This window comes from Aulostomus chinensis, chromosome 12, assembly GCF_037954235.1.
Source record: "Aulostomus chinensis isolate RoL2024-O1b breed Wild chromosome 12, RoL_Achi_v1.0, whole genome shotgun sequence".
NCBI classification, from domain to species: Eukaryota; Metazoa; Chordata; class Actinopteri; order Syngnathiformes; family Aulostomidae; genus Aulostomus; species Aulostomus chinensis.
This window is the reverse complement of record NC_141331.1, coordinates 4,579,470-4,603,726: the sequence shown is the minus strand read 5'-3', so window position 1 is coordinate 4,603,726 and position 24,257 is coordinate 4,579,470. Positions and strand designations below refer to the sequence as shown.

Below are 24,257 nucleotides of genomic sequence, written 5' to 3'. Positions count from 1 at the left end.
AAAAAAAAAGCCTCCAACAAAAGACGTTTGACAAAAAACCGCCGGGTCGCTGCAGACAAATAAGTCAGATGTGCGTAAAAACCTCACCTGCTGTTTCCCGCCACCTGGGTGGGGTTCTGCTTGTAGACGGAGGGCTGATCAGCGGGGTGAGTTTTCGGGGATCAACCTGATCATCTGCATACAAGCTAACAACAGAGGAATGAAACCATTATCAGAGCAACACCTGCGCTTTTCCTGCTCCGACAAATAAAAACATAATCCAGCCCCTGACGCAACACTTGGATGGCATGAAAACCATTTTCAGGTGCTAGTGACACATTTTCTTATGTGCTCCTGAATCACATCAACATTTGAGTGTGGTGTGATGCGTATTAACACTTCTGCTCCTCTCAGAGGGGTGTGTGTGTGTGTGTGTGGGGGGGGGGGGGTCCCTTCAAGGAAACGAGGTAGTGAATCACTTTCCTCAGGCATCAAACACATAGTAGAAGTCGGTGTATCTTTGTTTTTCTCTTGAATTTAGAATTAAAACACACATTGCATCCATAAACACTAAGACTGACATTTTCCTTACTAACAATGACATTTGTACTCTGTTTTTTAATGCCTGTGGACTCCAGGAGTCTTTCTATAGCGATATGAAATGACGAGAGAGGAAAAAGAGAGAGAAAACTCCATCCGTCGCTCAGACACGGGTGGCTGAAATGAAGAGAAATATCGGAGCTTGAAACGTGTTCGGCTGTTAAGAGCAAGAAATGGAGGGAAAGGTGTTCAGGAAATGCCTGTGACTAGATTTTCCAGCTATTTTTACTGTGGCACCGTGGAGGGCGCAGAGTGGAGCAACGCTGCTCTGCTAGGTTTAAAAACAAGTCAGTACTCAAATCTAAGTTTCCTTATGGCTGCACACGAACAAATACAGTCACTGCTGCTGCAAGACACTCAAAAGAGTGTGTTATTGTCTCCAATGGTGTATTTTTTTCAAATATAAAACATTCGGGGGAACTTTAAGCCATCTTGCAGAAAGAGTTAACGCATTTATGGGATGTAGCTGACATTATGAGTCACGCATGAAAAAAAAAACAACAACTAACCAAGTCCACCCACAGCCAGAACTCACACCAGAAATCCACCAGTCCAACAGCAGCTGAAGCCACCCTGCATACTGCTGCCCCCTCCAGCTGTTGCCAACATCTCTCTGTCTGTCTCTCTCTGTCTCCGTCTCAGACCCTCCAGGAGAGACTGAATGAAAATGCGCCTCGTTATCCTGTGAACTGTTGGTCTCTTCCTTGAGGATTTCTTTCAATCCAAGTGTGACCATGTGGAACAGATGGAAACAGGCTTTAGAAGGCAAATTGGTCATGTGACATGATGAATGAAGCCACGCCTCCTTAGGTGAACCTGGTCGGCAGAAACTGAACACTTCCCCTCTTTGACTTGCTGCTTTGCATCCCGCTCAGAGTAACTTGTTGCTCTCCCGCTGACACACGATATCGAATCAGGCTCTTCTTTCAAATCTTCTCTACTGTTTTCGTGTAAAACTCCTCCGTTCCTGTCGACCTTCCCCTGCTACCTCCTGTGCTGAGCGGGATGAGCTTGCTCTCCTGCCCTCCTGGTCACTGCACGACCCCACGTCACACCGAACCCCTCAGAACACTGTACATCCCAACACATGACAATAAGACGAAAGACTCGCTTGCTCGTGCTACAATGTGATCAGACTCGATCTAAGTTGTCCAGACTTCCTCACCAGATGTGTGTGTTGACCTGTGCTTGCTGCAGATGAGGCGTGCCCTCCAGACTGGGACGGTCTCATTTGTTGGCCCAGCGGTTCCCCCGGGCTGGTGACCAGGGTTCCCTGCCCGTCATACATCTACGACTTCAACCACAAAGGTCACTGTGCTTATTTGTGTGTTGCTCCGCCATCAGAGAGGGAAGACTGTTAAAAACCTGGAATTAAACAGAATGCCTGGTTCCCTCATTTCAAAGACAATGTTTTTCTAAATGGGTTTTGTTAAATGCCTTGTTCTGATGATGGTCCAGCGCCAGGAGTGAAACAGTGGAGTTGTCCAGTGGTGGAATCGTTGGTCCATTGTGCAACGTTAACTTTGTACTTTTAATGTTTGAACTTTTCTTAGGCTTCAAAAATCATGAAAATGTTCATTTGTGAAGATATTCTTGCTGAACAAAACAGACACACACAGAGTTTAGTTAACAATCCCAAGTATCCTTGGCGTTTGGTGGAGGGACGCCACGGTGATGCTAACATCATCCCTGCAGGACTCGTGCCACTTGGCTTTGATTTGTACTTTTATTTATGTATTTTTTCCTTTTTTTTTTTTTTTTTAGCATTTATACATTTTAAAGGAAGTTCTGCCTAACAAACGTGAGTCATCCTTCATTTGCAAGTGTAACAGGCAACCTCCGTGCTGTGTTTTCCCGTAATCCAACTAATTAGCTCTTCATGTTGAGGGTTGGTGGAACGATGCTGAAAAGACTTCTTGTAAAAAAAAAAAAGCCTTTTCACAGCTGGCAGGCGGAGTTGGTAGGAAAACCTTCAGGGCTGTTTTTAGTTTTAATGCTGCAGTGAGACACGATGACAGTGGTAACAAAGACCACACCGTATGCTCCCATTGTCACTTGTCAAAAGGACTATAAAGGTAAAAGAAGCTATAATTTGCCCAAACAAGTACAACAAAGCCACGAGCGGTCAGGGGTTATTGATTATTGACGGAAGAAATTAATAAGTAAATGCTCGAATGCCATCAAATCAACTTAAGACTTAACACAAAGTGATTTTGAGTGCTTTCACCAACGGGGAAAATTTATTTCCGCCGTCTGTTTTTGTCATTAATTACGGCTGAATATATTTCTGTCTCGCACCCTGGAAGGCAACAAATATACTTTGGAAAAATCAAACCGCATCAAAGCTCTCAGTTCATTTGACAGCGTCCTCCAGTAACTTTGTCAGGTCGACTGCGGCTTAAATTTTGCTCTGATTTAATTAGAACAAACAGATGAAAGTAATACTGGGATAACGACATCATGATGCTGAATTTGAATAAATCTGGAACGCGTGCTACGTTTTTGCAAGGTTTGACTGCAAGACGACAAGCAAACAACTTTTAAAATGCTTGTTTTCTGACTCAGATCCGTCAGTAACGTTCCGTATTTCTCACCTGATCTGAGAAGTTGAATCTCACACAAACGCACAAGAAACCGAACCCTTTATACAAAGTAAAACAGGACAAAACAGCAGAGGAGTGGGATGAACCTCTTTATGAACAGCTTCCCACCTGCTGACCTGTGTGTTTACAGGACATGCTTTCAGGAAGTGCGATGTCAACGGTTCCTGGGTGGAACACTGGAACAAGACGTGGACCAACTACTCAGAATGTCTGCGCTTCCTTCAGCCCGGCGACGAGGAAGGCAGAGTGAGTACGGCTGTCCCGCGTTCTGTGGAATCCACATCCTGGAACACGAAATGAAGAGTGGGATGAACGTTCTACCTCAGAGGTTCCCTTCCTTTTTTCCTCCCCCCCCCCCTCCCCGTGATCTCTCGGGGACCTCATGAGAAACTGCAGGTCAGCGCTTCAGTTGAAGGGTTTTTACCTCTCACCCTTAAAAAAAAAAAAAAAGCACTTTGATAGGATTTCTTATCTCCTCCTTCGGCACACATCTCCTGATATTCCGGCCCGGACCACCGGCACATGTGACATTTATTGAGGACGTCACTTTCCCTCTGGCCTTTGTAACACAGAAAATAAAAGCCTTTATTCACCAGTGAACCCCAACTCTCAGGGAGATGAAATCGTCACATCAGATTAAGTTCATCATTCATATTCTTCCCTTTAATTAGGATGCCAGATGCAGCAGCCTGAGGTGACCTGGGAATCCGCTGTTGCGTTGGTCAGGACATTCCTCTACGTTGTCTTGATATGTAAATACATATAAAAGGAGTGTTTCCTTCATATGAGAAAGGAAAATCTGCCCTAGATTAACCAGCCAGGGAGTTCTTTGACTCTCTCATTATGCTGTTGCTCTTAAATTTGCATTTGAAACTGTAACAACACCACGTTCACCATTGGTGTTGGTAACACAGCTCCAGGAAATCTTTGTGTCAAATATGTGGTCAGTGCCTGAGGAAGAGCTGACTGGATGTCAAACGTGCTAAAGGCAAAAGTTCCTCTTTTGTTGGGAGATTATTTCTCATTTCATGCACGAAAATAAAGACGCCGCCGCCAGTGAATGTGTGTAAAGCAGAAGTCCCGGACCGTTGTCCTCCTCTGCGCGGGACTTGAGGAGTATCTAATCTTCCATAAACGAGTGCTGTTATAAACTGTTTCAAGTGTGCAAGCGCCGTAACAGAGATGATCTGTTACAGACAGAGCACTGCAGATGCGTGTCAGTCAGCCCTCACCAAGGTGGCTACCGAGTGACTCTTTACATCAGCTAATCCACAGGGGCAGCACCTGCCTAGCCTCTGCCTTCACCTGCCAAAAATGTTAATGTGAAGTAATTAAGCATGTGAAACGGCTTTGCTGTCATAGCAACGTCCTCACCGAGCACGCAGCTGTGGTTCTCTCTCCCTAACCGCTGGAAGTGACGTTTCCTCTGTTTGTGTTGACAGCAAGAGTTCTTTGAGAGGTTGTATGTCATGTATACCGTCGGCTACGCCGTGTCCTTCAGCTCTCTGCTGGTGGCCATCTTCATCATCGGATACTTCAGGTAAAGGACCCAAGAAAAGACAAAGACGTGCGTGCACACACACGCCTGCTCGTGTCTGCCTTCCTGATGCCTCCTGTCGTGTTTACTGGTTGTCACTGTTTTTAAGTTGATTCGTTGTTGTTTTTTTTTTTAAACATGATAGTATGACCTCGGGTCTCCTGAGAAGTGATGGCTAGATTTTCTTTTCTTTTTTTTCTTTTTTTTTAAAAATTTTCATAGATGTTAATGGGAGAGAAAGCGATACATGCGGCTGGCAGAAGTTTGGCAAGAAACAGCTTCCTGTATAAGCCACGCCCACTTCTGCTCTTACACCTGAGTACAGACACAAAAACGGATCATTTATGGGTTAAAAATGGGTAGTGACGCCCAGACTGAGCGTATTCTTGTCAACACGTCATATTTAGCAAGAAATCCAAGACATGGTTTGGAGGCTTACTTGCTAATCTTTGTCAACAAGCGCTTGAATTCGTCTCTTTATCAGGCTTTAGCTGCAGCGACAAACTAATCCAGGTGGATTTGTTTGCCTGCGAGCAGCCCGTCTGAGAGACCCTCACAGTTGACACCCAGATTGCTGTTAGTGCAGCAAAGTCAACGGCATCCTCCACGGCGAGTGATGCTCCTGATCCTCTCTCTTCTCTCTCCTGTCTCAAATGTCACAGGTAGAGAAGCAGGTAGTTAGGTTTGTGTGTGTGTGTGTGTGTGTGTGTGTGTGTGTGTGTGTGTGTGTGTGTGTCTGACACTGTCAACCAATCAGGTTCAACAGCTGGAACAGAACACGAGCGTAGCGACCGATGCGGGGATCAGAGCTCCGTCGACAAGTTCCTGCTCCACTATCTTACCTCTGGTCAGATTCGTCACAGCAGGCTAAAACAGGCCTCAGGCCACCGGTTAATGTGCCGGTGTTCCCGACAGGCTTCCCGCCGCTGCACTGACATTGATGCAGCTCCAGTAGGCGTGGAAAAGCCTTCAGATCGCCTGGAATCGTCACTTTCATTGTGGCCTCGTGATGCATTTCTGTTTTCAGCGTCTGCATTTGTGCTCAGACTGTCCGGCAGTGTTCCAGCTCAATACACGTGTTCAAAACACGCTTTTGATATGTTTGATCTGAGCCGTGAGCAGAGCTGACTGCTCGGTTTACATCCTGAAAAATCAGTAGACAGAGTCGTGCACCAGCTTGGGACGGTCGTGATGCCGGAGCGCCATGACGAACCTGTGCACATACGGACACATTAGCATCTTTTTAAACACGGTGGTACAGTTTCTAACCTGCGCAATGCAAATTTGGTCTTGAGGCCTTTTCAAGTAATTAAAAGATGCACCATCTTGGCACAAGGTCAGGTGCACAGCTCGAAGGATTTATAATTCCTACAATTCAATTATTTACTTAACTGACTTAATTTGAGAAGGATTACAGCGATGTAATCCCTGTTTTGGACCTGTTTAATTCTTAATCCCTGTTGCTGCTAATGGATATGCCACACAACTAGCATGAGACAAAACCAATCCTTTAATTTGAAAACAACATTCTGTTGAGGCTAATGTGATCATTAATGAAGCTGCTCTGAATGAGGAGTGTCGGGAGCAGGCGAGTGTGTGTGTGTGTGTGTGTGTGTGTGTGGGGGGGTATGGAGTTTACTTGCTAGAATGTGATGATTCTTTATGCGCAGCCCAGTAAAACACACAATTGCCAAAGCACACACTCAGCGTGCATCTACAGACAGACTTTTGATGAAAACACACCGCCTGCGTCATGTCCCTCTCTGCTCTCCTGTAAGCTGCACAATTTTGAACCATCGGCAAATAAACCACCAACAGAAAGAACATCAAGTATCCAACCTGAATTGAACTTTTACCCGCAATTTTTCCCATTTGCAAAACTCATCCTCCCATCAAACTTCAATCAAATCACATTTTACAAACAACAGACTGTTGAAGTTAAATTTGGACCAGGTCCTCAGAGTTAATCCTTCCCTAACTGGTGTCCAGTAAGCCAGTGATTAAAGACAATGTGTCTTTCCGTCCATCTCAGTTTAGTTGGCTTTGTCTCTCAACTGCAGACTCAATCATCCCCAGACTGAAGGAGACCGAAGCATAGAGTCTTAAACCTTCAGCCACATCAGGCGCCTCCAGCATCCAGCGTAGAACGCTACGAGATCCTCTCCTGGCGCCACACTTGTACCGCACAAGTCTTTCCTTTGTTTTCACATGTTCACCTCCCGACGACTCACTCGAGACTGATTCTCTAATGAGAGCTCCTCTCTTGTAACCTTTAGCCGCCGCGTCATCTTTCAAAATCTTTCCCCGACAGTGAATATTATTTAATCATTTCAAACCAAATTACAAAAATGGCCGGTGTGCTTTTGAAGTGTTGAAAGGGAGGTGGAGTGGGAAGAGAGGTCACGACAGTCGCCCCCCCCCCCTCCGATAAATCAAGAATAGTGAAATATCAGAACCAGATCTTGATGAAAATGGGAGGATATTGTGAAAAGATGAAGTGGAACAATTCCATCCAACAATGATGGCTGACTAGACGGATGTACAGATGTAGACTTCCAGAACATTTCTCTCTCCACAATGATGCATGTGATCGGTCCACTTATCTCTGACAAAAGCTGATGGACAGAACAGCATCTTCCTGTTCCAAAGGTTTCTCTCCAAACCCTTTTAACGTGTGCTGAAGATGGATCAAAGCTTGTTTGTGGTGACCGTGTTGTCCAGGGGTGCAGCCGTTACCTGGAGACGACCAGCTAGTCTACTTTCAAGAAATGGGGTTCTTCTCTTTCGATCTCTTCGCGAACGCTGTATTGATTGTGTTTCATTTGTGCTTTGAGTGAGATCTGACGCGTTGTCCCGCAGGCGTCTTCACTGCACCAGGAACTTCATCCACATGCACCTGTTTGTTTCCTTCATGCTGCGAGCCGTCATCATCTTCGTGAGGGACAAAGTCGTTCATTCCAGCGCCGGCTTGCAGGACTTTGACGCCAGCTTGTTGGACAACTTAAAAACTGTGTCTGCGGCCCAGTTGGACAGTTCTCAGTATGTAAGTACCCAGGTTACTTGGTTCTGTCTCTTTATCTCGCTGCTGACATCATGAGTGCTTTAGCTTGTAACAACTCCTGATTTTATTTCATTTTTTCAATTATTAGCCATTAAACTCAGACAGGCTGCTGGCTGATGTTTCGCTTTGTTGGAGGATTTAATCTCACAATCTCACACGTTTTTTTTTGGGCTCGCTAATTTTCCGAAAAACACAGGTGGTGCAAATTTTCTTGTATATTTTTATTTTAATTCATTTTTTCGCCAAAGAGTTGGAAGTAAGTGTGAATTAAGTGGAGTACATGGGAGTTCATGCATGAGGAGACCTGCTGGGGTTTTTTCTCCTCTGTGTGTTCTTCCACACGTCCACTCAGTGGTTGCATCTCGCATGTTACTTGAGGGCTCTGCAGACAAACAGTATCTGCTTATGAAAATACACCTTTTTTTTTTACACGATGATTTATAGAAAAGGTGAATAGAGTTTGTATTAATGATCCCAAAATATTCATTATTCCTGGAATTTACAACCCCTTCTCAGCACTCGCTGAAGCCGTAAAGCGAGCTACAGGTTTCTGTCTTTCATGGCTGGAGAGTTAAGAGTTTCACCGGCTGTAGCAATGCTGAAACTTTCCTCCTGGCGAATGAACTTAAGCTCCAGGCGGTGGCAGCGAAGGTTGATCTGCAGCTGATTGCGCTTTGAAAAGGGCGGCGTAGCCTGAGTTGAGCTCATTTCTGCTTCTGCCTGCCCGCCGAGACCTGCAGCAGTGCTGTCATGATTAGTTATCACCCGTGTTTGTGTGACATATTGTGGCCAACAAATGCATATGCAAGCGCGTATGCCACGTAGCAGCACGGGGAGAGAATGTGCTAAACGCGCTAATGTTGTGTCATCAGATTGGCTGCAAGGTGACTGTGCTGCTCTTCGTCTATTTCCTGGCCACCAACTATTACTGGATCCTAGTGGAAGGCCTCTACCTCCACAGCCTCATCTTCATGGCCTTCCGATCCGACTCCAAATACCTCTGGGGCTTCACGCTCATCGGGTGGGGTAAGAAGACAACAGATATCACGCAGGGACAGAAGAAGAAGACAGGAAATCAATCAAATTCAATATTCATGTATGCTCACCAGCCATTTTATACACCTTGGTAAAGTCAATGTAGTAAAAAAACCCAAAAAATCTGGTAGTTCATCTTTCCTTGAATGTGTTTGTGTTGAATCCATGCTTGGTCAGACTGAAGGCTGTTTTTATTCTTCTGCACTGGCAGCCATGTTGCTTCAGGGTAAGAGACGGGCAGCAAACTCCACCCGATTCATTTAGAGAAATTCATTTGCCGGCGATAATGTGGTGTTTCACCTCTCTGAGTTTTACCAATCACATGGGGACGTCCCCTTCTTGTGTTTCCCTGGAAACATGGAAAAAAAATCAGCGACTTGACTTTGGCCCCTCAGGAAGCCTTGGACTCTCTTTAATCATCAAAGAGATTAAAGAGAGAAATGGGGCACAGAGAGAAGAAGAACTCAGGGCCGCGTCCGTCCCCCTGAACCGTGTGCTGGAAAAATCCTGATGTGAGGCTTTTATTTAAGATCCGTCTTCAATGTTGCCACTTCGCTAAAGAGAAGTGAACATTTAAAAAAACACACAACAACACACGAGACGTTTACAGAGTTTTCAGGTCTTATTGACTCAGTCGATGTTACCCAGAAACTTAGTTGTCTGAGGGTTAAAATGACGGTGAATAAAGCAGCTCTTGCTGATCGATTCATGAGTAACTTGATAGGAGGCCAGACTCACCACTGCCGTTATCACAAGCTCGCCGTGTCCAGACTCTCTGAATACGATGTGGGGATACAGCGGCCGTGAATACCACCTGCACCGTTCATCAGGTACACGCTCACCGTGGCTTCTGTGTGATTTGTCCAGGTGTTCCAGCTCTTTTCGTGTCGGTGTGGGCGACTGTCAGGGCAATGTTGGCGGATGCAAGGTGAGAGAGCAGTGTGCTCCAGTAAAGACACCACCATTTTAAAAGTGTGAAAAATAAAACAAACCCCTCCGAAAAGAAAAAAAAAAAGCTTTACGAAGGCAAACTTGAAGTTAAACATGAACGGAAACAGGAGTTGGAGAAGTTCATCCCAGCTTGATTGTGACATTTCCATTATGAATAATTTAATTAAACGTGCAGGGCTGATTATTCAAGTGTTTTTCTAAAGGAGCTGCTTGGTTTTCAGGTGTCTGTTCTCCTGTCGGTGTAATAAGTGGATATTTAGGACCTCTGACTGGCTCATCTCGTTCACTCTTCACACGGACGTCTAGATTGCTTTCTCAGCCATTTTTCTGATGTCCAAATTGCCCTCTTCTCCTCTGCAGGTGCTGGGAGTTGAGTGCTGGGAACATCAAGTGGATCTATCAGGTTCCCATCCTGACAGCGGTTGGGGTAAGAATGCGAGTGTGAGTCTGCAGAGAGTTAAAAGGTTTTCCGTCGCTTCGTGCGAGTGTAGCTCGAGACGACCACAAAATACACAAACTAATAAGTAAATAAAGTAAATTTACCTTCTAAACTGCTATGACAAAAACTACTGCCTTCTGACTTGGTGTCAGTTCCCGTTCAGGTCCAAATGTCTGCTCGGTAATATTGAACCTAAGAGCTAAACGTGTAGCGTGTGGGACGATCACGTTGTTCCCACTAATTCTTTTCCCCTCCCATCTGGCGCCCCAGTGGACCAGAGGAGGGGCTGTAGTGACCAGGACTGTTGTATGTTTATGAGAGGGGTTCCTGGGCAGGAAACCCCCAGGGACTCAGGGAGAACCTGCACACTCCACGCAGAAAGGCCCTTTTGCCGACCCCACCCAAGGTGTGGGCACTGGTGACATGGAGGAGAGGACACGACGCACGGCGCCCACAGCGTCCTCTGCGGGAATCAAAACCAAGACCTTCTATCTGTGAGGCAACAGCGCTACCATTGCGCTGTCGGGCCCCTCGCTCCACGGAAAATGAATTTACTGGACAAACCCCAGTCCTATTTCCGCCTGTACGATGACATGAGCACACAGGAAGAACTCTCTGAACATAGGCCTGACCACTACGTAGGCCTGTTCTGGTCTTGTTCCTGCGTGCTGATGCCCACTGCGGAGCCACTTTGTCGTAGAACGTACAGATGTTCAGTAGTTCATCAGAACATGTGAGAACAGCTGCAGAGTTGGATCAGAACACGCTCTCGTGTGTCCTGGCGGTTTGTGCTAATGTGCAACAGTTGTCACAGACGCACGATTACCGCCGACCTCCAGCCTGCCGACCCCGCTGCCCTCCCTCCTCCCTTCCTCACGGCCGTGTGCTGTTATCTAATGTCTACCTTGATATCTTGTACTGATTTAGAACCCGTAACTCAAATGAAAAATGCTTTTAGCACTAAAATATATTAAAAAAAATATTTAGAAAAGCTTAAGCGTGTCCACATTTCTAGTCTAGTACTAATATATTCCTGATTTGGAATCCATAGGTCACATGACCAGGAAGCTATTGAAGAAAAAAACATGGATTTTGCTGTAAACAAAAATATACTTTCCATTAAAATTTTCTGATATTTAGAAGGCAACACAATACGGAAATTTTTCTTGTCATACTTTTTCCAGGTCACGTGACATAGAAGCTTCTTTAAAAAAAAAAAAATTGAATTTGTTTTCACATGAAAAGTGTATTTGGCACTAAAATGTCCTAGTGTCATGAGGTTTTTGTTCCTGGTGGATTGAAGTCTCCTGCCGAGGGGATGGATACACACACACACACACACACACATCATCATAATTAACAGATCTGGGTCATTCAAATGTAAATCGTATGTTTGTAACATGCTGAAAACCACATCGAAGGTTTGGTGCCTATGATGCAATTACTGGAAAAACTCCTGCACCAAACTGGGGCCAAGCTGAGGAAAAGCCTAGAATATCTAAGCAGAATTAACCCTGACAGACACACACACACACACACACACACACACACAGGGACACTGAATATGGGTGTGCTTTTTAATAATCTGAGGTTCTTTTCTGAACCAAGCAGGAACAACACAAATCAGTCCTGATGAGAAACACCGAAGAAGAGACTAAAGGGGGCAGGACAAAGACATCATTAAAATGTCTCCTGTTCTCATTTTGTCTCTTTGGCATAAAATATTAAATTCCTGCACAGAGCATGAAGGCACCAATGTCAAGGGGATTTGATGTATTATCTGGATGCAGGGAGTTACTGGCATGTCTCTTTGCGCTCAGAATGCACGCGAGATGCATATTTCTACTCCCTCTCCATCCTTCATCAATTCAAATTAGTATCACGGCATGAAAGTTCTATATTTGCTGCCAATGCAAATTATGAAGGTGTATGCAAATAAGCAAGTCTCCCACTGTCTTGTATGGCCAAGTGCTCCGCAGCCTGAGAATTAATCTAGTGGCTTCCATCCAATCAAATACTGAGGCGAGGGAGAGAGAGAAAGTGAGAGGGGGAGAGAGAGAGAGATAGAGATAGAGAGGGACATCCAAAGGAGAAGCTTGTGCCGAAGCGCAGATGAAAGGCCAAACTCCTGAAAAATGACACTTTTGTGGAGGGACATGTTCTGACTTGGCTGTGCCTGAGAGCTGAACTCGTTTTCTTGTCACCCAGCTGTGAGGAGCAATCCCTCCTGCAGATTCTAATCACAAAGCAGCGCCGCATATACGGACCGATCCACCGCCGGCGCCACAAGAATCCTCCTACATGGCAGCTCTGTTTAAAAAAAACAAAAAAAACAAAAACACAACCACTTCTCCGATCTTTTCATTACCTTGACACGTGCCGAAAAATGAGATCGTTCTCATCTCAGGTAGTGTGCCTCTGAGCTCTTTAGTGGGAAATGCAGCCAATGAGCAGCAGTCTTTAGCGGGGATGGTCTTGATGGGATTCAGGGCAGAAAATGCCCTAAGTGACCACAAATGGTTAATACTGCAGCGCATGATGGAGGCGGCACGGAAAGTGTCAGGCCGCCAACAATGCTAATATAAATGAATAAGGATCCTTGAGGAGGGCGACGGGTGTTGGAGTCCTGTTTGTGACAGTTGTGTCAGGGATGCGCCAAAAACATCTGCAGTATCTCTGAAAATCCTCCTATCAAGAATAAAGCGGGGTTTGGTGTTTTTCCAGCCTCCGGTAAAGACCCTCCTCCATCTCACGCATCATCCTTAAACTAAGCAGGGACAGAGTTGCTCCTTTAGCACCCAACATGTTGCTACACTCACTCACATATGGATTGGTGGTTAATCTCCTCCCATGCTCACAGCATCACTGTTGGAAGCAGAGACCCATGCGCTCGGGGGGCCACCTGTCTGACCTTGCTGGTCAGAGCTAGCGTTGATGTTAGCGGTGCTAGCCTAGCGGTGTTCTTTGGTGGAATAGGAAACGCCAATGAGGCCGAATAAAGAGCAGAACTATAACTCTTTCACGTCTGCACTAACTCACTAACTAACTTATGTTGGGTGCAGTTTTGTCGCAGGCTCACAAAGACAACAGCCATCTTTGGAGGTTGAGGGCAGGACGGACGTACAGGACTTGATATTGACAACGTTCGAGTCCCGTTTCGTTTATGTGAATTTCCCACAACAGATTTGGCATCGCCATCACGTAACTTGGTGTTAAGTTGTTGTTGTCATCAGGTTGGGTGATTCGACAGGCTTGGTCTGTTGTCTCTCTTAAAAGAAAAAAGAAAAGAAGTATTACTTTAATTTCGCTGACAAATGAAATCCCTGAGCGCGGCGGGGATGGGCTGTGAGTCTGGGCTGTTGTGTTCACACCAACAGGCTTAATAATGGATACACACATTAAACTGTGCTTCGGAGCCACCGGTGTCGCTGGATTCTCAACGGCGTCCTGATGAGAAGTTGGGAAAGTAGAAACAACATGATTAAGATGTGAAGGGGACAAATTGCTTTTATTTCACGTGTGATAATCGATTAATTTAATACGGGCTGGGACTGAATATTGCTCTGGTGTGTAAAAGGCAAAAACACAGACAAATCCAGCGTTTTTAGACCATCTGTCAATAAAACACCGGTGATGTGGCGCTAATGTGTTGATCGCTGTGTGCGTGCCAGCAGGATGAAGTTGTTCCGGATTTTGATGATATTTGGAGGGTTTCTGGATTTTAGGCTGAGAAGCAACTGAATTTGGATTTGATGATGATGTCGTATGTCCCTGACGGAGGTTTGCTCTGTGCCCTCGGGTTTTGTTTATCAGCTTCTAGCATCCTTAGTTTTTCTTGGAAAACTACGTTTCTTTGAGTACTTGCAAAGTACAGTCGTACTATGTTCCAGTGCAGGTTCTCTGCTTATGTAGCCACTTCTGTTTGCCACCCTTAAAGTAAAGCGGGCGTCTCAAACATTTGCTCAGGAATGAAATGGCTGCCTAAGGTATTATTGGTGCGGATGACTCAGTGGGGGGGACCAGGGGTTGTGCAGTCACTGGCAGGTCGCTGGTTCGATCCCCGCCATGATAATAGGCTTAATAGCAAGATGTTGAACCCCTAAACGCTGCTGGTCCTCCTCCGCCAGCAGCCAGCAGCCAGCAGTCTGGTTGTGATTGGGAGAGTGAAGCTTTGAGTAACGCTGATGAAGAACATAAAAAGACTCCAGAGTCTGAGTGATTGATGCTCCTCAGTTATAGATGCTCCCGGAGTGACACGTTTCCCTGACGTAGCACACTCCAAACTCACTTTAGGAGTGTTGGAAACAGTCCAAGGAAAGTGAAACCCATGTGGACCACAAATCAGATTATATGCACATTTAGGAACCCACCGGCCTACAGATTTAGGATGGAGGAGATGAAGTCGACTATATTGATCGGGACTAGAGGTTTTTAGCAGTCGCCGTGGCGTGATGCAGTGGCAGCAGTGTGAGGCAGTGGCGTGATGCAGTGGCAGCAGTGTGAGGCAGTGGCGTGATGCAGTGGCAGCAGTGTGAGGCAGTGGCGTGATGCAGTGGCAGCAGTGTGAGCAGTGGCGTGATGCAGTGGCAGCAGTGTGAGGCAGCGCCGTGATGCAGTCGCAGAGGCCCACCACGACTGTCAGCCATCGTTCAGACTGTCTGCCATGTGTCGTACGGCTGTATCTTTCACAATGAGCTAATCAAAGTCTTTTTCTAATTGTCCTATTTGCCATTAGATGCACTGTGGTGCCACAGCAGTTGGTATCGCTATGGTTACAGCACAAGCGTTTCACGGAGGAAGGAGCCCTCATCCGTTACTGAGTGTTTTTCCTGCTCTTCCTCGCTCCTGTACACCAAACTCACGGGTGCCGTGTCTCAGCAGTCACGCGATGCTGAAGTTTTGTCTGCAGGTTAGACTCTTAATCCTACGAGTCAGATCTTTTCCAAACTTCGCGTTTAATAGAAGGCCTGCAGGCTGAGTTTAAATCGGTTCTTCCACGTACTCATAAATAGGTGCATGAAGATGTTCTCTCACCAGTGCGTCACTTCTTCGAGACTGTGAATGCGCACGGAGCCAACCACATATATTTATATTATCTATATACTTCAAACAATAGCAAAAACATCAATTTGAAACCTCTCCAGTGGATCATCCAGTACAATCCTCATCTCCTTTAAGCAGCTGTACACTCAGTAATCCACAGGCACTTGGACTGAACTAACCACAGTGACAGTATCGGTGGGTACCAGTGCCACAGGGGCCTTCAAGGGAAATCTCCAGCTGGTCCCGCTCGGTGCTGCCGGAAACCAGCTTTGTGAATATTGGTGAATGACAAGCATGTAAAGCAGATGTTAAGACAGCGGAGGCCAGTCGTGAGATTGAGGATTTGTGGTTCAGATCAGTTGTGGCACTGCTTACACTTCCCGCAAAACTCTCTTCTTCTGTTTCAGCTCAACTTTGTCTTGTTCGTGAACATCGTTCGAGTTTTGGCGACTAAAATCCGAGAGACAAATGCAGGGAGATACGACACCAGGAAGCAGTACAGGTTTGTCCCAACCTCCAGCTCTTGGTGTAAAGTCGGACTTGGGTGTAAATTCTGTTGTCTTCATAATAACTCATAACTGTTTTTCTTGACCGACGGTGTCGTCAGTTTCTCGATAGTCTGACATCTTTGTTGCTTTGATTATCCATAACAGTACATTTCTTCATGAAGACAAACATCTTCAAAAACAGGTGACACATCTCTTTTTGTGTTTGTCTGTTTTTTGGGAATACATTTGGGGATATGAAGCATTTGAATGCCTGCCTGTCCGGCGTCAGGCTCCTCTGGATGCTCAGTCCTACTCACTGCAGTTGTGTCACTATTGTTTGTGTCTTGCCCAGCTTTTTTTTGCCAGCCGTTAGAGAAGCCGTTCATTCAGTCCATGCCAATCCCTTCATCAAACTAGTTTCTATGCACCGATGTACGATAATTTCCAGACGCTTCTAATAAGCCACAGTCAAACGCTCTTTGTTTGTCTCAACAGATTTGCTGAGCACATTCACATGCAGCTCTGATCTGTGATTGATAGAAAAGTAGTAACGTCGCAGCCGAGAGTGGCGGCGGTGAAGGGAAGCTGCCGCCGCGCCACACTGGCCTGCGACTCGGTCGACTGGGAGACGCAGACCACATCGGCGCTGATATGACAGTTAATTCTTAACAATTTAACGTTGATGTGCAAGTTGAGGAAACAAACCTCTGTGTCAGACATCATGTGACATCATCGGCCTCCTCCTCTGCGCCTCGCTGTGATGCCCGTCATCGCTCTCTTTGCCATGGACATCAGAGTTATTAAGTCTTCCCACCTTTGCGGTTTTCTCGAGTGCTAGCAGTGCAGGTCCTCCAATGCAGTAGTACTTTCTAGGACTGTATTTGTACAAGCTGGTGTTTTGACATAACAAGGGTGTCATGTCCAACATGTCACACCGTACATGTAATTTTACATCGATGCTCACTAGCATTGTCCTACGCAGCTGGAGTCACCGTGCCAGGTAAACACATGTAATTACCGCGTATTTTCTCCGACGCACCTGTGCTTGCTGAAGGAAGGCTTGTTTTGTGTGGACGAGTGCGGGGTTGAATACAAAGATGAGAGCGGTGTTGGGTCAGGGCGCCGAAACAGTCCTGATCATTGTCATGAAATGAAAGAACACTTTTTCTGTTCTGGACAAAGAAAGACAGAAGACACTGAATCAGCACGGTCACGATGATGACATGACAACACTCATGTTTAGAAATATGCAAAATCCAGGAGGAAAACAATCGTTCTAGTCTTGTTTTCACTGGGCTGCTGTCGGCCCAAACGCATCAGAGAACAATTTGGACATTTTCACACATTAGCAAATGGAAAAGCTGCGTTCTGACAGACAGAAGTCTCCAGTTGTTCTTTTTATTCCTCTCTGAGAGCAAAATCTACTCTTAACTGCACACCGCTCAGTTGTGCAGGGTTTAAATTTTTTTCAAGGAAGCTGTCTGCTGATATTCTTTTCAATCCTGCAGTCCCAGAATATTCACAGCTCGTTACGTATGCTGGGAAAAGCAATCAAATCCGCGTGATGGGATTCCATTGTTTCAGCTGATCTGTAGTCATGGTCGCAGCGCCGTAGCCGAGGAAATTCTTGTGCGCTGGTGTGGCCGCAAGGAGTTCATTGCAACTGTGTTGAGGTTCTTTGAGTTCTTCAAAATGGGGGCTGATTGTTTAGCAGTCAGCCATCATTGAAGTAGCTCAGAGCGGAGAAGAGCTGGCGTGGAGGTACACGGAGGATGTCTGAGCGTTGGTAGTTGGCTCTCTACGAGAACTCTGGGGATGGAATTCAGAAACATCCAGATGTTTTACTGGAGCTAGTTTGAAAAAAACAAAACAAAACAAACATTGTGAGCAGTTAAAAGTTGCGTCCCAGTTTTTTAAGATGATATTCCGCTTGAGTGGTGGGGTATTTGTCATCATGCGGGTCATTTCATCTCTTATTTACCTGTCCAGGTGGGAAGCTGACCCTCAGCCTCCATCACACGGGCTGATCAGAAACTCAGGCCACATTTCACAGCGACAAACCGCCCACCTGCGGCCCCTTCAGGGCATTAATTGGCCTGTTGTACTTTCTCTTCAGATTCTGTTAAGGAGAGTCCCTGTTGCGGCTCTGATTGCTGTGGCAACTGCATCAATGTGCCCTATTATATCAGTGTTCCTGTCAAAGATGGCAACATGAAAAGAAGGAAATGAACTTTCTCTTCAAGACGTAAAGGAGAAAAAGTCCTTCACGCTGATTGACGGATAGAAATGAAACAACCACGAGAGAAAAAACAAACTTGGTGCATTTTTCAAGGAAATAAACTCCAAAACATTGAAACTGATTGGAAATCAGATTCAATAAAACTGTGAATTTTAACCGCGAATGCTAAGATGACGGGAAGAGGAATGAATGTCAGGTCTTGAATGTGTCATGGCAGGATTACAGGTGGATGAGGGGCAGTGGAAAATCCCAATTTTAACACATTTTAATAGAATTTAAAGTTGATGAGCTAAAAGGCGGGGGTGGGGGGGCACGGTGGAGCAGTGGTCAGCACTGTCTGGCTGGAGCAGGGGATCTTTCTGGGTGAGTCTCCATGTTCTCCCTGTTCCTGCGTGGGTTCTCTCTGGTACTCCAGCTTCCTCCACAGTCCAAAGACATCAAGAGGGGACCAGGTTAATCCAGACTCTAAATTGAGCGTAGGCGTGGCTGTGAGAGCCAATGGTTGTCTGTCTCTATGTGCTGGCCCTGCCATGGACTGGTGACCTGTCCAGGGTGAACCCTGCCTCTCACCCGAAGGCTGCTGGGATAGGCTCCACCCTCCACCACCCTTAACAGGATAAGAGGTAGAACATGGATGGGTGGAGATAAAAGGTGCAGTATGTTGCCAAAAAAAGTCTGTTTTCTTATTTACTCCAAATCCAATAGCATCTTATCTTATTAGACAATTATTCTTCCCCAGCCTCATTTGATTCAGGCTTAATTAGAAGCCAACTCGTTTTGAAAGTTTTACTCTGCTTCAGTGTCAAGAACACGGCAGTTGAAAATGTGAACTTGAGCTGAGGAGGAGAGGAAAGAGAAAGCAAAGACGGCAACGACTTGCTAACTCGCAGTGCAGGCGGGGGAGAGCCTAGCTGGGAGATTCTGCTGTTTACTGGTTTAGGTTCTTTTCTTACTGGTTTATTCTGGTGGTGTTCTGATGGGTGAAGGTGATGACGACTGAAAGTTTTGTATTCTTGCTGAAGTGATGAATGACATGAAACGCACGCTTCTTTCATCAAACCTCTGGGTTACATTTTTAATCTTTCTTCTGAACACACACGCACGCACACACACACACACACACACACACACACGAGGGAGTGCACGAGTGGATCAGGAGCAGCTGACAGCTCCTGCTGCTGCTTCCCCTTGATCTGTTGTGCACTACGACTTCTATCTAACATGGGAGCGCTGCAGGTGGGAGCGGGCCTGGTTCCACTCACACCACATGCTGTATATAGTGTGGTGCATATAATTCTCCCGTTCTCATTGAAGCTGCTATTGTCTGAGTGACGGAGGTCCATCAAGCTACACAGGTGGGAGAAATAATGAATCAACGTCTGGCAGTCTTAGTGGAACCTGCTGCTACATATTAAGAGGGAGTTCTGTCAGCTTCAGGTGCAGCTGCTGCAGCAGACCTGCAAACCTGCTCCTGAACAAAATACCGGTTCTGCTCGAATCTTGTTTCTTTCTTTTTGTTCTTTTGAAAGAACCAACAATTGCACTCAGACAATAAGCAGTATCTGTAAGAGTAGCAGTAATATCAGGCGCCTGTTATTACGCCTCACAAAACCTCCTAATCCTTCACCCGAGGACAGAGCTGAACACTCGCCTCAACCCGTAGGGCGTGGAGGTCCTCTAATCCTTTACACAAACAATGAAAAAATAATGCAGTTTAGTCAATTATTGTTTTTTTCAAGGGGCCTTGTACTATAATCTAAATTTCTGGGCGTGATCCCTCTGCAGGGGCGGTTAAAATCCTGCTGGGTGCGATCCAGATGTTGCCACGGATCCAAAGGAGGAAATGCACTTCCTCTTTTTTTCTGCTGAGTGTTGTGCCTTTGACGGCTCGGTGGCGCATGATCTGAGAGAGATGTATGGTAACCCTCTGGGCCCGTATGTCAGGTGACACGCCTGTCATGGCAGGTGGCTTCTCTTCACATCTCGTGGGCCAACGCCGGCCCCACGTGGCAGGTTGCTACACAAGCGCGGTATTTTTTTTTTCTTGTGTTTACAAATGATTGAAGAAATTGAACCACGAGGACCTTCACTATAAAATGATTTAAAAATGTGAGATATTGTTGTTTTTAACAATCGCATACTGTAACTAGCCGGAACTACTTTCCTGACTGGGTGCAGTGATTTGGCAAAACACTTCGGCCAACACTTGTTGGCAAGAGGAGCGACTGCTGCTGCTCACCACGATTGTGAGAGAAAACACAACAGAGGAACTACAGGCTTTTGGATGGGCAAGATGGAGGTCCGCTCACCTGCCGTTCATCACTCTTCATTGTGCTCAGCTAACTAGCAGGCTGACAGAGCTGAGTTGGCCTGCTCCTCTCAGCGTCCAAACCTGAAACTCAACTCTCCATCCTCCTTGGAGCAGAGATTTGATGCACCAACAAACATCAGCATTTCTTGCTTTCACACAGGCAGGAGGCTGCTGAAGTTGATGTCACACAAGCTTGCAGGGTTTGTTTTCCTACAAGTGTAACTGATTCTACTCCGCGAGTCCTCACAGAAATGTAGATCATATGTCTGAGTGTGCATGATGGTTTGTGTCTCCACAGGAAACTGGCCAAGTCCACCCTGGTGCTGGTGTTGGTGTTCGGCATCCACTACATCCTCTTTGTTGGACTGCCTCTCACATTTGAGGGGCCGAGCTGGGAGGTCCGCATGTACTGTGAGCTGTTTTTCAATTCCTTCCAGGTACTTTGAGTTCTGGACGGTAAAACAATGAGCTGCGACTCACAAAACTGAAGGAAACTGCTGGTTTGTTTGTAGGTTCGTGGCTACGGGCAAAGCCACTGACATCACGCATTGTTGTTTTTTTTAAGAAACTGATGTAGAAGTATTGATTATAGGCAACTGAATGGTGTGAATGGTTGTCTGTCTCTATGCGTTGGCCCTGCCATGGACTGGCGACCCGTCCAGGGTGAACCCCGCCTCTCGCCTGAAGGCTGCAGGGATAGGCTCCACCCCCCGCCACCCTTAACAGGATAAGCAGTAGAAAATGGATGGACAGAGTTGCACACACACACCAACACTGGATGTTACTGATTCCATGTCGAGCCAGTTATGTAGGACGCGTGCTGTTGCTACGTTCACACTCTGTCAAACGTCTGGGAGAGGTAATAGAAGATATAAGATCCAGAAACGTCCACCAGATCAAACCGAGCCTAACGAGTCTCACAGATGTCAGATAAACCATAAAACATTTGGCTTTCCTTCCTGTCCAAACTGGAGTTATTTTTCAATTTTTTTTTTTTTTTTGCTCAGTCTACTTTTATTTTTCCAGTACTTTTCTGGTGAGTACGTATTGATACTTCATCCATACCAAACTAAGAGGGCAGCAGACACGTTTACTTGAGGCTCATAGTGACTGTCAGCTAACAACGTCTAGGACAGCCAAACTACAGCAAAGCCATCGAAAAATGTCCACACAAAGCCTCGTGTGCTGTGCAGGATGATCTACATCCTCTTAATCAGTGGTCTGGCTCAAGAATCCACAAACTCTTTGATTTGGGCTGAAGAGGGTCTGCAGAGCGCTGAAAAACCGGACCTGTGTGAAAGCCGTCATTCCATGTTTCTGAGAGAGAGAGAGAGAGCGAGCGTTGCACGGCAATGTCGTGGCCTCAAACTAATCTCCTCACGCCACAGTGGCACGGCTGAAGGCTGGTTTTTTTTTTTCCTTCCTTTTTTGGGGTTCTTGTTTTTGGCGTGAAATTGTGCTTTTGTTCCGTCTCTGTCCACTTTGACCACCATCGCGAACGCAAACACACATTTCACACACAGTCGGAGTTGTTTGTTGGCTTTAGTTGGCAGAGGCGCACGGACCAAACCTCTCTAAAATAACAAAAACCCTCGTGATTTTAAAGCTTTCACTCTAACAGTAATTATTTAATTTAGAAAACTACAGCCCTTTTTCAATAGGGTGTGTGTGTGTGTGTGTGTGTGTGTGTGTGTGTGTGTGTGTGTGTGTGTGTGTGTGTGTGTGGCCCAGTAGGTTTTTATTTATTGGAGGGAAAACGGGGAATTCTTCTCTGGCCTCTGCACTTTACACTTCATCACTCTTGCCAGCCACGACGCTGAGGTTTTGGAGCCGCACTGCTGAGTTTCTCCTCCCTGATTTTGGATGTGAAATTATGCTGTTGTAGTGTCTCCCTCTCCCCTTTAATCACCACCACAGCAAACACACACACACACAGCAAACACACACACACACAGGTTTGCGCAGCTACCCTTATCAGGACATTCCATTGACTTCCATTCATGTGAATATCCTAACTCAAACCCTAATCTTAATCCTAACCTGAACCTCAACCTCAAGCTAACTGCAGGTTACACCTTCACTCTACCTTTGACCAGGTGTTCATAATTAAGTTCTGCCGCATTAGAACCGGTCTTTGGTCCCCATGTGGACTAGTGGTCCTGATAAGGTAGTGTTTTTACCAGAATAGGTCTCCAAAAGATAACAAAAACCGAGTACACACACACACACACACACACCAACAGCTGTTTGTTGGCTGGCAGAGGAAAAGAAAAAAGGTTCAAAAACACACACGTACAAACCTTTTCATGGCTTTCCTGCGTATTTCAAGCCGATGGTGTCTAACCGCTCACCAAAAAATGAAAGGAGTTGTTTGTCGCTGGAGGAGTGAGGAGGTTGCATCCATTTTTGGCTGATTAAATAACATTTATCCACTCGAGCAAAATGAATTATGAACGGATGGGATTTTGGTGGGAACGATGAAAGCGAGGTGGAGGCTGGAAGCTGCTGCACTCAACTCAAACGAGCTGTCAAACTCAGAGTTTAATAGGAGCGCAGGTGGTGCTGCGTCACGAAAGGTGATACATGTGCTAGTATATGCATGTACACGCTGCTATCATACTGCATAAACGGATGTATTTATACTAGGGTGACCAAACGTCCTCTTTTGCCCGGACATGTCCACCTTTTACAGCCTGTCCGGGGCATCCGGGGGTGTTTTTATAAATTGGTGAAAAAGTCCGGTTTTCATTGTTTTTTCACAGGACCAATTAGCGTGTGTTGGAATCGACTGACGCTTTGCACAGAATTCTACGGTGCTGTCAGCAAACTGGGAGTACCATGTAAGTGACTCGCGGCCGGGCCGAGGGGCCTCTTTTTTGGAAATCCAAATATGGTCACCCTGATTTATACATCAGTTTACCACGTTCAGTTTCAACTTCATTGCAAGTGCTATCACAACTGCAGTATCAGTCAAAATAGTTGCAGAATTTTTTTTTTCAGAATCCTTCAGCCCAACTCAGTTATTTTCATTTTCAAGTCCATCAAAAGCGGTGGTGGTGTGAGTTTTTCTGGAGGTCTGGATCAAAGAGGGGGATGTTTCCTCACCTCTGTAGAATTTGATGCGCAGCCTCTCTGCAGCACCATGATAATTAATTCAAAAACTGAATTGTGACGCACAATTAGCCTTTAAATAAAGGGGGACCCTTCCTGTGACGTGAAAATGGCAGTAGGCACGTGTTGTGATTCGGATCAACATGAAACAGCCTGGATCATCCGCTCCAGGCGCAGCACGCTAGCAAGCGCCAGCAAACTCCTGCATGCAAATTCAAAGAAAGGTGCACCCTCAGGAGGTAGAGGAGGGTGCCTGAGAGAGTACTGAGGCGCTGGATTCCTGGAGTAAAAATACTGAACCGACTAACATTCATGATTCGCAGTTTGTTGAAATTCAAGAAAAACTCATCATGCTCACGACGTGTCGACGGTGTAGATAAAGTCTGGGGAAATTTAGCCACACCACAAACTGTCGATCCGCTTCGACATGAAAACACTCGTCATTTCTGAATGAAACAGAGGTTTTATGTCCGATTGGCTTCAGCAAAGTGTGACGCCAGTGGTTTATTCTGGTGAACTGGGAGAGGCCTTCTGGAGGCTTTTCTTCTCCCAGAGTCCACCACTCCGGCTCTTAAGACTTCTCGTAAATGTACTGATGAGCCGTCTCCCAGCTGCAGGGCGCCACCTCTGACCCTCTCACTCCACCCCCACCCAGGCACAAACACACTCAGCGGGCGCACGCCTTCCCATAATTCATCGCTTTTGCAAAGACACACTGTGACCCTCAACTTTTTATCCTAGCAGGAAGCGAGAACAGAGAGTGAAGGAGCTGAGCACAGACGCAGCCGGAGAGATAAATGTCTGAGGGTTGGCTGTGGGTGTTGTACTCATTTGATGGTAGATGTGTAGCGGAGTTCTGC

The 24,257-nt window shown here is 46.1% G+C and overlaps 1 protein-coding gene across 2 annotated transcripts in view; it reads left to right on the top strand.

Moving 5' to 3' along the window:
- The window catches only part of pth2ra (parathyroid hormone 2 receptor a), a 33,916-nt gene that overhangs the window by 7,723 nt on the left and 1,936 nt on the right, over nt 1–24,257 (top strand). The window contains exons 3-11 of one of the 2 annotated variants that reach the window (XM_086219730.1): nt 1,777–1,887; nt 3,313–3,428; nt 4,625–4,722; nt 7,579–7,762; nt 8,653–8,806; nt 9,683–9,743; nt 10,127–10,193; nt 15,656–15,750; nt 20,585–20,723. In XM_086219730.1, the coding sequence (XP_086075856.1) occupies nt 1,777–1,887; nt 3,313–3,428; nt 4,625–4,722; nt 7,579–7,762; nt 8,653–8,806; nt 9,683–9,743; nt 10,127–10,193; nt 15,656–15,750; nt 20,585–20,723 (1,025 nt within the window). The remainder of the gene's footprint in view (nt 1–1,776; nt 1,888–3,312; nt 3,429–4,624; nt 4,723–7,578; nt 7,763–8,652; nt 8,807–9,682; nt 9,744–10,126; nt 10,194–15,655; nt 15,751–20,584; nt 20,724–24,257) is intronic. The other variant, XM_086219731.1, reaches the window with a different exon arrangement.